The 14,009-nt window shown below is 44.4% G+C and overlaps 1 protein-coding gene across 1 annotated transcript; it reads right to left on the bottom strand.

Annotated features, from left to right (window-relative positions):
* Positions 1-3,274: 3,274 nt before the first annotated feature.
* Positions 3,275-4,291, bottom strand: LOC120990459 (olfactory receptor 5B12-like). Its single transcript, XM_040419290.1, has one exon. The coding sequence runs from the start codon at positions 4,289-4,291 to the stop codon at positions 3,275-3,277; it is 1,017 nt and encodes a 338-aa protein (XP_040275224.1).
* Between the last annotated feature and the right edge of the window lie 9,718 nt (positions 4,292-14,009).

A 14,009-nucleotide genomic window follows, 5' to 3' on the forward strand; every position in this document is an offset into this window, starting at 1 on the left:
GTTCCAGTGGTGGGTGACATGAAGCCTGATTCTCTGCTATGGGACCTCTCTCCTCTGTCTGGGTGCCGGGGCCTAAATATCTCACAGTGGCCTGTTCTAGTGGTGGGTGACATGAAGCCAGATTCTCTGCTATGACATGAAGCTTGATTCTCTGCTATGGGACCTCTCTCCTCTGTCTGGGTGCCGTGGCCTAAATATCTGAAAGTGGCCTGTTCCAGTGGTGGGTGGCATGAACCCTGATTCTCTGCTATGGGTCCTCTCTCCAATTCATATTGGTTGATTTTTATTTATTAATTTTTATTTTAAATAATTTCCCTATCCACATTTGTTTGCAGGGGATTTACCTACATTTTGCTGCCTTTTGCAGCCCTCTAGCCCTTACCTGGGCTATTTTACATCCTTTTTAGTGCCGAAAAGTTTGGGTCTCCATTGACTTTAATGGGGTTTGGGTTCAGGGCGAAGTTCGGGTCGAGTTCGGATCCAGAACCTGAACGTTTTCAGGAAGTTCGGCCGAACTTGTCGAACCCGAACATCCAGGTTTTTCGCTCAACTCTACTAACTAGTGTTGATTGAGCACCAAAGTGCTTGTGTGCTCTGGCCAAAAAAATCGGTATGCTCGAGTGCTTTACCGAGCACCTGAGCATAATGGAAATCAATGGGAGAACCTGTCACCACCAGTTCTGTGAGAAGGTCTGGCAGATGTCCTTCTCTACCTCTTGCATGACGTTCTTTGTTTTGGTTTCACTTGGTCATCTCCTTTCCTTCTCCCAGGTGTCACCTATTTATCCTAATCATCTCCCTTTATATACCCTCCCATACTGCGAAGTGCGCATCAGGCCGGCGCATGCGCACTTTGCTCAACAAAGCCGCTGCCAGAAGTCCGCACGAGCGCATCAGGCTGAGCCTAGTGCGCAGGCGCGGGATCTTGCAGAGGGACGGGGAGGATTGTGGAGGTGGCGCTGAGCTGTAGAATGCGGCGCTGAAGAGCCGGGCACCCTGTATTAACGGACCTCCCCTTGGGCACCTTTAGTAAGTGATTGACAGGTTATAAAAACCTTTTTTTGGGGCAAATAGAGCCACAGTGAAGATTAATAAGGCCAGCTTAGGATTCTTCTTATTAGTCTGGACATGAGCATATGTTATGGTTAGAGGGGTTAAATCTGATGACAGAATCCCTTTAATGCTGTTTCCTGTTTCCAAACCATTTTGATGGAGTTTCAGTCAATTTCTAACCTTTTTATGTGAACCAGACATCCTCTTCTCTTCCGAGCAGGGTGTGCCTGGGGTTCTGTCACGGATGATGTTGCAGATAGAGGATGGCTGGATGCATCTTGGAATATGACATACCCTAGTCAACCACATTAAGGCTATATGCCAAAAGCCAGGTATGTGGAAGCCAACAATCTATCCATGAGACAGATAACAGTCAGCATACCTTAGAATGGCAGATTTGTGCACTATGAGACATTCCAATGAGCCAGTAAGCCTCAAAGTTGCTTCACATCTGTGGGATGGCTTGGGTGGATCTGTGCCCCTAGATCAATATCATTAGGGTGACAAAAAGTTTTCAGATTTTCCTAACATAATATTTAATAACCTTTCTATACAGTTTTGTCATGTAAAAACTCATTTGCATAAACATGGGCATATGAGAAAGACATGCAAATGAGCAGAATCTGCCTTGTTTTTCATATGAAAAAACATTTGCATGGAAAATTCACGATCTACACTACTCATGAACAGCGCCATCTATTGGATTCATATTCTTGTCATAAGACTATGAAACCAATAGATGGCGCTGTTCATCTTGTTGGGGCGCTAGTAAGTTGGGCACCCTGCTCAACAGAGTCCACACACCATGTACCACTCAGCCTATAATAGCCTGCGCTAACACTGAGGTGTATATTGGATTGCTGCTATTATTCACACATCTTCTAGCACTTTATCTGCGGTAATATAAGCTTGCTAGGGTGTATCTGAGGAATATTGCCCTGCTTGTAATGACTCATCAACAGCGCTATCTATTGGTTTCATAGTCTTATGACAAGACTGTGAATCCAATAGATGGCGCTGTTCATGACTGTAGTGTAGATCGCAAATATTCTAATCGCAAATTTTTATAGCGAATTTTCAATGCAAATGGCTGAGTGCTACACGGTGTGTAGACTCTATTGAGCAGGGTGCCCCACTTACTAGCACCCCAACAAGATGAACAACGCCATTTATTGGTTTCATAGTCTTATGACAAGACTAATAGTCTTGTCATAAGACTATGAAACCAATAGATGGCGCTGTTCATGACTCATGAACAGCACCATCTATTGGTTTCAAAGTCTTATGACAAGACTATGAATCCAATAAATGGTGCTGTTCATGAGTAGTGTAGATAGCAAATCTCCCATGCAAATGGTTTTTCAGCTGAAAAACAAGGCAGATTCTGCTCATTTGCATGTCTTTCCCATATGCCCATGTTTATGCAAATGAAAAGTTTTTACATGACAATACTGCATAGAAAGGTTATTGAATATTATGTTAGGAAAATCAGAAAACTTTTTGTCACCCTAATGATATTGATCTAGGTGCGCAGGTCCACCCAAGCCATCCAACAGATGTGAAGCAACTTTGAGGCTTACTGGATCTCAGTCAGATGAGAGCTGGTTTGGAATGTCTATAGTGCAGAAGGCTGCCATTGTAAAGTATGCTGACTGTTATCTGTTTCAAGGATATATTGATGGCTTGCACATGCCTGGCTTTTGGCATATAGCCTTTGTGTGGTTGTCTATTGTATGTCATAGATAATAGGAGTCTAAGACACATCCAGCCATCCTCTTAATGCTGTTTCCAAACCATTTTTATGGGGTTTCCATCAATTTCTAACCTTTTTTTGTGAACCAGACACCCTCTCTTCTTGGGGGTTCCTGGTTTGATGCTTGGGTCTCCCATTGACTTTCATTGTATTAAATTGTACTCGAGCACCCGCAGTATTCAACCAAGCACTGCAATGTGCCAAGCATAGAGATGGTCGAGCCGAACAGCAGTTCGGCCGAGCATGCTCGCTCAACACTAATGCTTACCAACTTTGAGAGACACCTACAAATGTGTCCAGTTTAGAAGAACATATAACCTCCTGGACAAGCCTAATTAGTCTGCATTAGCACACTAGGTTCACTGAAGTTTAACTGATGTGTCTGATGGACCACCAGACAGAATTTATAAGATGAGCCTTAATATGTTGACTAGGAAACGTCTACTCATACATTTGATGGTGACCAAACTACTTAGGAGTCACTTTCTGTATCTTAAGCAGTATGGATAAAATGTAAATCCTGTTACTGATGATAGACAGGATTGTTTCGACCATGGTAGAATTGTATAATGTTTGAATGATGATCCTTTTTACCTCTTGGTTCCTCAGGCTATACACAAGTGGGTTCAACATTGGTGTAAGTACTGTGTAGAAAATACAAGCCACTTTGTCCTGGACATCAAAGTAGGCAGAAGAAGGACGTAGATAGGTGAAGAAGACTGTAATATAAAACAAGGAGGTGCAGATGAGGTGAGCTGAGCACGTACTAAATGCCTTCTTTTTCCCCTCAGCTGACTTCATACGTATAATTGTTGAAAAAATAAACATGTAAGAGATGAGTATGGGTGATAATGATCCAATGGTACAAATGGCAACACTGTACACCGTCACCAAATCACAGTACAAAGTATCGGAGCAGGACAGCTTGAGCAATGGAGGAACGTCACAGTAGAAGTGGTCGATCAAGTTTGATCTGCAAAATTGGAGCCTAAATACACAGTTCACCTGTAAGGATGACTCTAAGAAGCCAATGAAGAAAGCAAGAAGAACCAGGAAAAAACATTTACAGTTAGTCATTATGGATCCATAATGAAGAGGGTGACAGATGGCGACATAGCGGTCATACGACATGTCCGCCAGAATATAGATTTCTGTCCCTGCCAAAGCAGAAAAGAAGAAGAACTGTATGGCACAACCATTAAAGGAGATAACCCTCCTTGAGGAGATAAGATCGGAGAGCATTCTGGGGGTTATAACAGTAGAATAGATAAGGTCCACCAGGGAGAGGTAGCTCAGGAAGAAGTACATCGGGGAGTTCAGTTTTGCATTTTTTTTGACAATCACTATCATTCCGGTGTTTCCTATCACAGTCATGATATATATAACCAAGAAGAAGAGGAAGAGGAAGGGAATAAGCCTTCCATCATTGGTCAGGCCAGTAAACACAAACATGGAAACTTGGGTCCCATTCCTGACATTATCCATTGGGTTCTTGTTCTGTAGAGGAAAAAAAACTGAATGAGAATGTGTGAAAATCTAATGGAGCCGTATGTTCAGGTTCCTCTTCTTTCAGCAGATACCTCACAAAAAGGACATGGGTGCTAAGGAAGGGGTTGTCCCACCAAGAAATCATTGTTGGTGCTGGTGGACTAACTCATAGGACATCATAGTAACATAGAAGCACATTTATTGAAACCAGCATTTTAAAATACGGTCTTAATAAAAACGTAAGTTGGCGGTGGTTCCGGTGAAGTTATGAAGAGAGATGAGCAAATCAAGTTGACGAAGTGGAATTCAATCCGAATTTCAGGAAAATTTTGATTCGCACCGAATCCGAATTTCCTCACGCTTCGTGGTAACAAAACACATTTTTTCCTAAAATGGCTGCTGCACGTGTTAGGACATGGAGCAAAGAACCTTGGGAACGAGGGATCACCCACAATGCCATGTATGCGGACAATAAGCAGCCAGCCAGCCCTGTGATGTCACAGCCTTATAAATGGCCTTAGCCATCTTGGATTCTGCCATTTTCCAGTGTACTTAGTGCAGGGAGAGACGTCAGCAGGCGCTAGAGACAGTGCTAGGAAAGACTTCATTGTGATGAAAAAACTATTTACAAGTTCAGGGAAAGATTATTAAAGCTGTAGAGAAAGGATTGGGAGGCATCATCCACACTATAAAAGGAGAACAGGGTCCAATAGGGGAGTGTACAGCCTGGGTAATAGGAGCGATTCTATTACATTTTGCTGCACTAATTGGTGATCCAAATTGCAGTTATACTGCTGCTTTTAGGTTGTTTGCACTATATAATACATCAGTAATTCCAGCAAACCTTGCTTGTTATTGGGGTGCAAGTTCTGGGTGATACAGACATTTACGGGGTGTATTAATAGAAAAGATACGTACATCCTATTATTCGTTCTGCGGCGAATTGTGATGGTAATTTTTTTAGGGGGGGTTTATTAATCGGAAAAAATATATGTCTTAATTGCCATTTTGCGATGAAGTTACATTGTGCTACAGCCTTTTTTGGGGAGTAATATTTTAATTTATATTAAATAAATTGTTAGAGGGCACTCAATTACCTGGAAACATCGGTGTAGGGTGTCAATAACCTAATTTATTATACATAAAAATACTCACATAAAACTAAACATACAGTGGGATGCGAAAGTTTGGGCAACCTTGTTAATAGTCATTATTTTCCTGTATAAATCATTGGTTGTTACGATAAAAAATGTCAGTTAAATCTATCATATAGGAGACACACACAGTGATATTTGAGAAGTGAAATGACGTTTATTGGATTTACAGAAAGTGCTATAATTGTTTAAACAAAATTAGGCAGGTGCATAAATTTGGGCACCACAAAAAATAAATGAAATCAATATTTAGTAGATCCTCCTTTTGCAGAAATTACAGCCTCTAAACGCTTCCTGTAGGTTCCAATGAGAGTCTGGATTCTGGTTGAAGGTATTTTGGACCTTTCCTCTTTACAAAACATCTTTAGTTCATTCAGGTTTGATGGCTTCCGAGCATGGACAGCTCTCTTTAAGTCACACCACAGATTTACCATTATATTCAGGTCTGGGGACTGAGATGGCCATTCCAGAACGTTGTACTTGTTCCTCTGCATAAATGCCTTAGTGGATTTTGAGCAGTGTTTAGGGTCGTTGTCTTGTTGAAAGATCCAGCCCCGGCGCAGCTTCAGCTTTGTCACTGATTCCTGGACATTGGTCTCCAGAATCTGCTAATACTGAGCGGAATCCATGCGTCCCTCAACTTTGACAAGATTCCCAGTCCCTGCACTGGCCACACAGCCCCACAGCATGATGGGACCACCACCATGTTTTACTGTAGGTTGCAGGTGTTTTTCTTGGAATGCTGTGTTCTTTTTCCTCCATGCATAACGCCCCTTGTTATGGCCAAATAACTCAATTTTAGTTTCATTAGTCCACAGCACCTTATTCCAAAATGAAGCTGGCTTGTCCAAATGTGCTTTAGCCCACCTCAAGCGGGACTTTTTGTGCTGTGGGCGGAGAAAAGGCTTCCTCTGCATCACTCTCGCATACAGCATCTCCTTGTGTAAAGTGCGCCGAATGGTTGAACGATGCACAGTGACTCCATCTGCAGCAAGATGATGTTGTAGGTCTTTGGTGCTGGTCTGTGGGTTGACTCTGACTGTTCTCACCATTCGTCGCTTCTGTCTATCCGAGATTTTTCTTGGTCTGCCACTTCGAGCCTTAACTTGAACTGAGCCTGTGGTCTTCCATTTCCTCAATATGTTCCTAACTGTGGAAACAGACGGCTGAAATCTCTGAGACGGCTTTCTGTATCCTTGCCCTAAACCATGATGGTGAACAATCTTTGTCTTCAGGTCCTTTGAGAGTTGTTTTGAGACCCCCATGTTGGTACTCTTCAGAGAAAATTAAAAGAGGAGGGAAACTTACAATTGACCCCCTGAAATACTCTTTCTCATAATTGGATTCACCTGTGTATGTAGGTCAGGGGTCACTGTGTAGTGTCCCACTAGATAGGCGTGGGCACTACACAAGGGTCAATTGATGTGCGCATTACTCCTACTCACAAGGGACAGAAATGTTATATTTAATTGTGCATTTTATGTATTTTCCAATGTGTTTTTATATGCAATGTTCCCCTGTATGATGCAATAGCAGGCCTAGCTGGGTGTAGTTAGACATCCCAGACACTAGAGGGAGATAGGGAGCCCCTAGTATAAATGTTCAGGCCCAGACAGGGAGAGTTAGTTCAGAGTCAGGAGTCTGCAGAGACAGAAGTTAGAAGGCACCAGCCAGGGACAAGCTGAGGGCCTCCTCCTGACATGCAGCTAGACAGCCCAGGCTTCTAGTTGTTACCAGGAGGCTAGTAGAGGGATCCTAGCCTACCTGCGGATCAAGAGAGCCTTAGTTAGCTCTGAAGACACCCCAGTTGCAGGACAGAACCTCCTGGGAGAAACCACAGCCCGTCTTCAGTAAAGCAAGTATATTACAGGCAAAGATAAGTAACCCTGATAGGCAGATGCCTTAGAAAGCAAAGCAAGGATTAATACGGGAGGAAGATATATATATACCAAGGATTTAAGCCACCATTTAGGCATCCGGGCCTTGGGATTGAAACCAGACAGGAGTTCTAGAAAAGGACAGTGTACGCTATTTCTGAGGAAAGATACAACCTGATTCTGAGTGCATTGTGGATTTACCCTCTGAGTATCTTGCATAATTAATACCTGCCATCGTGTGGAATAAAGCCTGCTTGTAAAGCTGTGATCTAAGGGACTGTGTTACCTTCTGTATGTACAAAGTTGGACTGTTCAGTAAAGCAACGTTTGGTTCACTATACCATCTGTGTACCTCAGTTATTCCAACTATAAATCGGTGTGCCACCGTTACAGGCACTGGCGTCACGAATCCAACAGGGACCTTGCCCCAGGCACTCAAAATACCTGTAACATCCAGGGCACCTCATCCACCATCAGGCCTGGTCCCTACATACCGAGTGTGCCCCAGAGGAACTGTGTCTACCTCTCATTCACTGCCGCATGCCTGCCCAGGGTTCTCCAATACAGTGAGAAACCCTCGCTTGCCTATAACCGTGACCTCGCTTCGCTATACCCTGCAGGTCTGGCGTGCTGCAACTGAGCTTACCAAGCCAATTTGAGTTCCAATAATTAGTTCTAAAGGTTTTGGAATCATTAAAATGACAACAGTGCCCAAATTTATGCAGCTGCCTAATTCTGTTTAAACAATTATAGCACTTTCTGTAAATCCAATAAACTTAATTTTACTTCTCAAATATCACTGTGTGTGTCTCCTATATCATATATTTAACTGACATTTTTTATCGTAACAACCAACGATTTATACAGGAAAATCATGACGATTAACAAGGTTGCCCAAACTTTTGCATCCCACTGTACATAAAAAAGTGCAACATGCACCAAATAGACCCTAAAACACTGTATAATACAAAGGCACAAATGACCGCAAATCCAAGCTGTGGACCCGATCCCGATATGGGCAGTCAAGTCCAGCTGAAGTGTCCTATCGAGATGTGCGATAATATTTGTCCGAATGCAGGACCGCACTCGATCGCCGTATATGGCGTGTAGACGTAATGTAGATCACATATAATGGTATGTAAATACAGCCCCTGGGGCAAAGTACATTACCCCTCTTGTGTCGCTGGAGGGAAATAGGTGAATATCCTTAGTCAGCCGCTTAGACTCACATCGGCGTCCCGTGTGGTCTCGAGGTCTCAAACGCGGCATCCTACGTGACCTGGCTGTGCTCCACGTGATCCACGCGGCTCCTTGAACAGCTGGTAAATTAGGTTGGGTCCTAGAGTCCGGACTGTGTGCTATAATTCGCACATAGATTTACTCTGCGGAGGTCCGGGGGGCTGCCTTACAATATCGGCACCTCAGGACTTGAACGGAAGCTTAGCTGTCGTGTACCGGACGCGTTTCGGGGATCAAGCCCCTTCCTCAGCGGTAATGACAGCTTCTACAATTACTTTGCTTTATATACCCTCCTTTAATTCAGCGAGGGATTCTGGGACCTCAATCACATTGAAATCCCGATAGGGATCACTTCTTTTGACAGTGTGCTTGTTTTTTCATAACCGCATATGCGGTATTCCTTCTTATCCTGTCTCATTGGGTCCTTTTTCGCAAACATGTCTACCATATAGGATACAATACAATACAACCGCTCATTGTGCTTGTGCATAAAATAACATCGAAAACAAGCTGTGACCTTGCTGCATCGCCAGATGATAACCAAATCTAGTTGTTTCCCTAAAAGCGCCTCCTGCTTTGGAAAAAACGCACTTGCGGTGTCTGTGTACTCTTTACAACACAGGTGCGTTTGTTTTGGAAAAAACGCACCTGCGGTATCTGTGCATTTTTTGCAGCACAGGTGCGTTTGTTGGGGCCAAAGCAGGAGGCGCTTTTAGGGAAACAACTAGATTTGGTTATCATCTGGCGATGCAGCAAGGTCACAGCTTGTTTTCGATGTTATTTTATGCACAAGCACAATGAGCGGTTGTATTGTATTGTATTGTATCCTATACGGTAGACATGTTTGCGAAAAAAGGACCCAATGAGACAGGATAAGAAGGAATACCGCATATGCGGTTATGAAAAAACAAGCACACTGTCAAAAGAAGTGATCCATATCGGGATTTCAATGTGATTGAGGTCCCAGAATCCCTCGCTGAATTAAAGGAGGGTATATAAGGCAAATTAATTGTCGATAGGACACTGCAGCTGGACTTGGACTGCCCATATCGGGATCGGGTCCACAGCTTGGATTTGCGGTCATTTGTGCCTTTGTATTATACAGTGTTTTAGGGTCTATTTGGTGCATGTTGCACTTTTTTATGTATGTTTAGTTTTATGTGAGTATTTTTATGTATAATAAATTAGGTTATTGACACCCTACACCGATGTTTCCAGGTAATTAACTGCCCTCCAACAATTTATTTTATATACATTTTCCTATCCGGATTTGGGTGGCACACGTGTTCAATCTGGTTGTAAAGCAGTTCCTGAAGTCTTCACCCCATATGCAAGACATCCTGAAAATGGCCAGGAAACTTTGCATGCACTTCAGCCACTCGTACACCTCAAAGCACACCCTCCTTGAGCTACAGCGGCAGAATAGCGTCCCCCAACATAGGCTGAAATGCGACGTTTCCACCCGTTGGAATTCCACCCTCCATATGTTGGACTGATTATATAAACAGAGAAAGGCCGTAAACGAGTTCTTGATGATACAGGCGGACAGAGGTACTCCCCTGTGTAACTTCGATGTTAACCAGAGGCAGCTCATGTGTGACACCTGACGTTTGCTCGGGCCCTTTGAGGAGGCCACTTTATTTGTCAGTCGCCAGGACTACGGGATGAACAACGTCATTCCACTGATTTATGTCCTGGAACAGATGCTGCTAAATTTGGCTGAGCAGGGGAAAGGAGTTGTGGTGACTACATCTCACGGCCACATGAGCCCTGTAGGGGCTAAAGTAGAGGAGGAGGAGGACATTCGAACACAAGTAATGCGTAGATAAATGGGTGGTTTTTCTACATTAGTGACAGGAGAGGAGAAGCATGAGCAGCCGGTGGAGCTACAGGACAATGCAGTATGCATTGGCAGTATGCAGTGGAGATGGAGGAAGAGAGTTCCTCCGAGTCACTTGTGCAAATGGCCCAATGCATGCTCAGTTGCTTGCGTAATGACAGCCGAATTGTCACCGTTCGGCAGAGGGATGACTACTGGCTCTCCACTATGTTAGACCCTCGCTACCGATTCAAAATGGGGGCCTTTTTTGCACCCGCTGAGAGGAAGGACAAACTGAACTACTATCGAGACATCCTATGTAGTCAGATGGCCGCTGCCTTTGTGCGCCATCGCACTTCCTCATACAGGTCTGACAAGGGGTGCCCTCTGCACTCACGTTTCACTGCCATGGCTGCTGGGGGGGCAGGAGCAGTACCCGCTACATCAGCAGCAACTTAAGTCTAGAGTTGCTGAGGAGCAGTTTTCTTCACCCACCTACTGAAAAAACTACTCACCAGCAGATATACATAGAGTAGAACCTGAACCAGCAGGTTGTGGCATACTTGGAGTTTACCCTGCCACCCTACATCGAAGATCCCCTGGGCTACTGGGCCGCCAAACTCGATTTGTGACCTCAACTGGCCGAGTTTGCCCTGGACAAGCTTTCCTGTCCGGGCAGCAGTGTGACATCAGAACAGGCGTTAAGTGCAGCGGGGACCAAGGATAACTCGCCTGTCCACCCAAAATGTGGAGAAACTGACCTTTGTGAAGATAAATCAGGCGTGGATCAGCCAGAATTTTCAAACACCAGTGCCTGATACATCAGACTAGATCATCCATGGTGGCAAACCTGCACTTTGTCAAAAGAGACCTGTTTTTTCTGGCTACCTGCTTCAGATAGTATTCTGATGTTGCCACCCGCCTGATGCCACACCTGCTGCCAGGTGCTCCTACTGCCATCCACCATCTTCAGCTGGTACTGATATTGCCTCCCACCCCCCCCCACTCTGTCATTGGGCCACTCTGTGGTCTCCTCATGCTGCTGCCACCTCACCACTCTGTGGTCTCCTCATGCTGCTGCCACCTCACCACTCTGTGGTTTTCTCATGCTGCTGCTACCTCAAAACTATGTCACTGGGCCACTCTATGGTATTCTCATGCTGCTGCCACCTCCCCACTACGTCACTGTGCCACTCTGTGGTCTCCTCATGCTGCTGCCATCTCAACACTCTGTCACTGAGGCACTTGGAACCAAATACAAGTTTGGGAATTTTTTTTTGTTACAGTAGAAATTAATTTATGAAGTTAGCTGCCACCTCACCACTTTGTTGTCTCCTCATGCTGCTGCCATCTCACCACTCTGTGGTCTCCTCATGCTGCTGCCACATCACCACTCTGTGGTCTCCTCATGCTGCTGCCAACTCAGCACTTTGTCACTGGGCCACTCAGTGGTCTCCTCATGCTGTTCTCTCCCTCCCCACTTTATGACTGGGCCACTATTTTGCCTTTTTTGCCTGGTTGACATCATCATTTATTTGACCCTTCTTCTTATCTGTCAGAAGGAAGGAAAAATGAGACGCACAACGGATCCTGTCTATGTAGAAGCTGTAAGTCCTGCATGACATGATCCCTATTTTGCATCAGAATTGGCTTATGATTTGGTAGCCAAAAGCAGGAGTGGGTACAAAACACATATGACGGCTATCATATAATTCAGAAAGTGCAGGTTCCACATGCATGCTTTTGGCACCAAAAATGACAGAAATTCAGGCGGATCCAGCATGCATGTGGAACCTGCACTTTCTGAATTATATGATAGCCGTCATGGCACATAACAGGTAAAATTTAGTGTTAGGAACCCGTCTAACTAGAGATCGCCTTGACAAGAGGCAGACGGGCTCAAATAATTTTGTACAAAACGATTTGCCAAGCATCTCTAACTTATTAGTATAGCATTTGCAATTATGATGCAATTTTGTACTTTATTTGGTTTGCAGTGAGCTGTTGCATTGCATGTTTTGTTTAACATTCTCCCTGGCTCTGCCTGCTGCCTTTCACTCGATCTGCAGCTGCATTGGAAGACTTGACTCCTACCCCCAGCAAGGGTGTGCACATCACACAGGCAGACCCTGGCACCAAACTCTGTAAACATACAGACAGGATTGTGAGGCCTCATGCTACACTTCTCACTCATGACCTAAAGCCCACTGACCTCTGAAGCCATCACAGATCTTACATATATATATAGTTTATTATAATGGGTCGGTAGATGTCAACTTAGTGCCAGGGTCCAGGGGATTTCACAGCCATTTCCTTCTGTGACAAGAGCAGGAACAGCAGAGATGGGGGATGAACAAGTTAAGCAGCGTGTGCCGCCCGGGACGGAGGTTTTTCTTTGTGCGGGGGGCACTCCATGACAATGCTAGCTCTTCTACATCTGCATATCAGATAATACTCATTCTTAAAGGGGTATCCTAAAGACAGGTTATCAATATCTGATTGATGAGGTCTGACACCCAGCATCCACACCGATCAGCTCAGGTGCTGGAATTACGCAGCTCTTTCCACTGTGTAGTGGAAAAAAGTGCTCAGATTTAAAAAAATAAAGGGTCACATTTATTAAGACCGGCGTTTTAGACACAGGCGTAGAAAATGTTAAATGAGATGGACCTGGAAGTCTGCCCCTTCCCCGCCCACACCATGCTCACTTTTTTAGACCTGGCGAGCGGGGAAAAGTCGCAGATAGCGGCGCAACTAACGGTTGTGCCGCCATCTGTGCCTGAAATATAGGCCTATTTCAGTATAATAAATGACCCCCAGAGTTTTAATTGTGCAAAAGTATAAAAAATATACCCTGTATAAATACAATGGCGGAATTCCTGTGTTTTTCAAGCTGCCTTCCCCTCAAAAATAAATAAATAAATCTACAAAGTACATTGGAGGTCTCCCAAAATGAAGCCATTAAAAATACAACTCATCCTGCAAAAAAACAAAATAAAATATATGTTGATTTTGTTTTGTAAATGCGGAGATTAAAAAAATGAAAAAAAAAATCACCATGCTCTCTGCGGGTGATCATATGTGCCCCACGTTACCCTTTCTGCCCTTTGGGTGTAACACCTCGTCTTGGAGGAGCTCGTACTCCGCTCTTGGCAAGGAAATTCAGATTCTGGTCCCTGTGACAACACTCCTGGTCCTGCCAGCTGGCGTCATCATGGGGGGCCGCCGGATAAAAGTAACACAACCCACATCAGTGTTCTGACTGATACTGGACACTGATTATGATTTATCTCCGCACAATGTTCCCTACGACAACTCTGACTGGCAGGAGTATTGTCACCCGGACAAGAGAAACACAGCAGGGTATGTGTGTGTATGGGAGGATATAGAGTGAAAGCTCTTGGGGCAGCATCTTCCATCACGCTGACTGTCGTCTCTTACCTGCCTGACACACGGTAGCAGCTGTGCTCCGTATGCTGTAGACCTTCTCCTCTTTTATAATAGTCTATCATTTACCTCCGAGTATAAGAAGCCCCATGACACATGCGAGCAGCAGCTCATTAGTCGGAAGAGTCAGCATTTAACCACCGAAGGGTAATCCGTCCTAAAATCTAATTCTTACTCGT

This window comes from Bufo bufo, chromosome 1, assembly GCF_905171765.1.
Source record: "Bufo bufo chromosome 1, aBufBuf1.1, whole genome shotgun sequence".
Taxonomy (NCBI): Eukaryota; Metazoa; Chordata; class Amphibia; order Anura; family Bufonidae; genus Bufo; species Bufo bufo.

Coding starts and splice junctions, on each gene's coding strand:
- LOC120990459 (XM_040419290.1), bottom strand. CDS start 4,291: ATGGATAATGTCAGGAATGGGACCCAAGTTTCCATGTTTGTGTTTACT.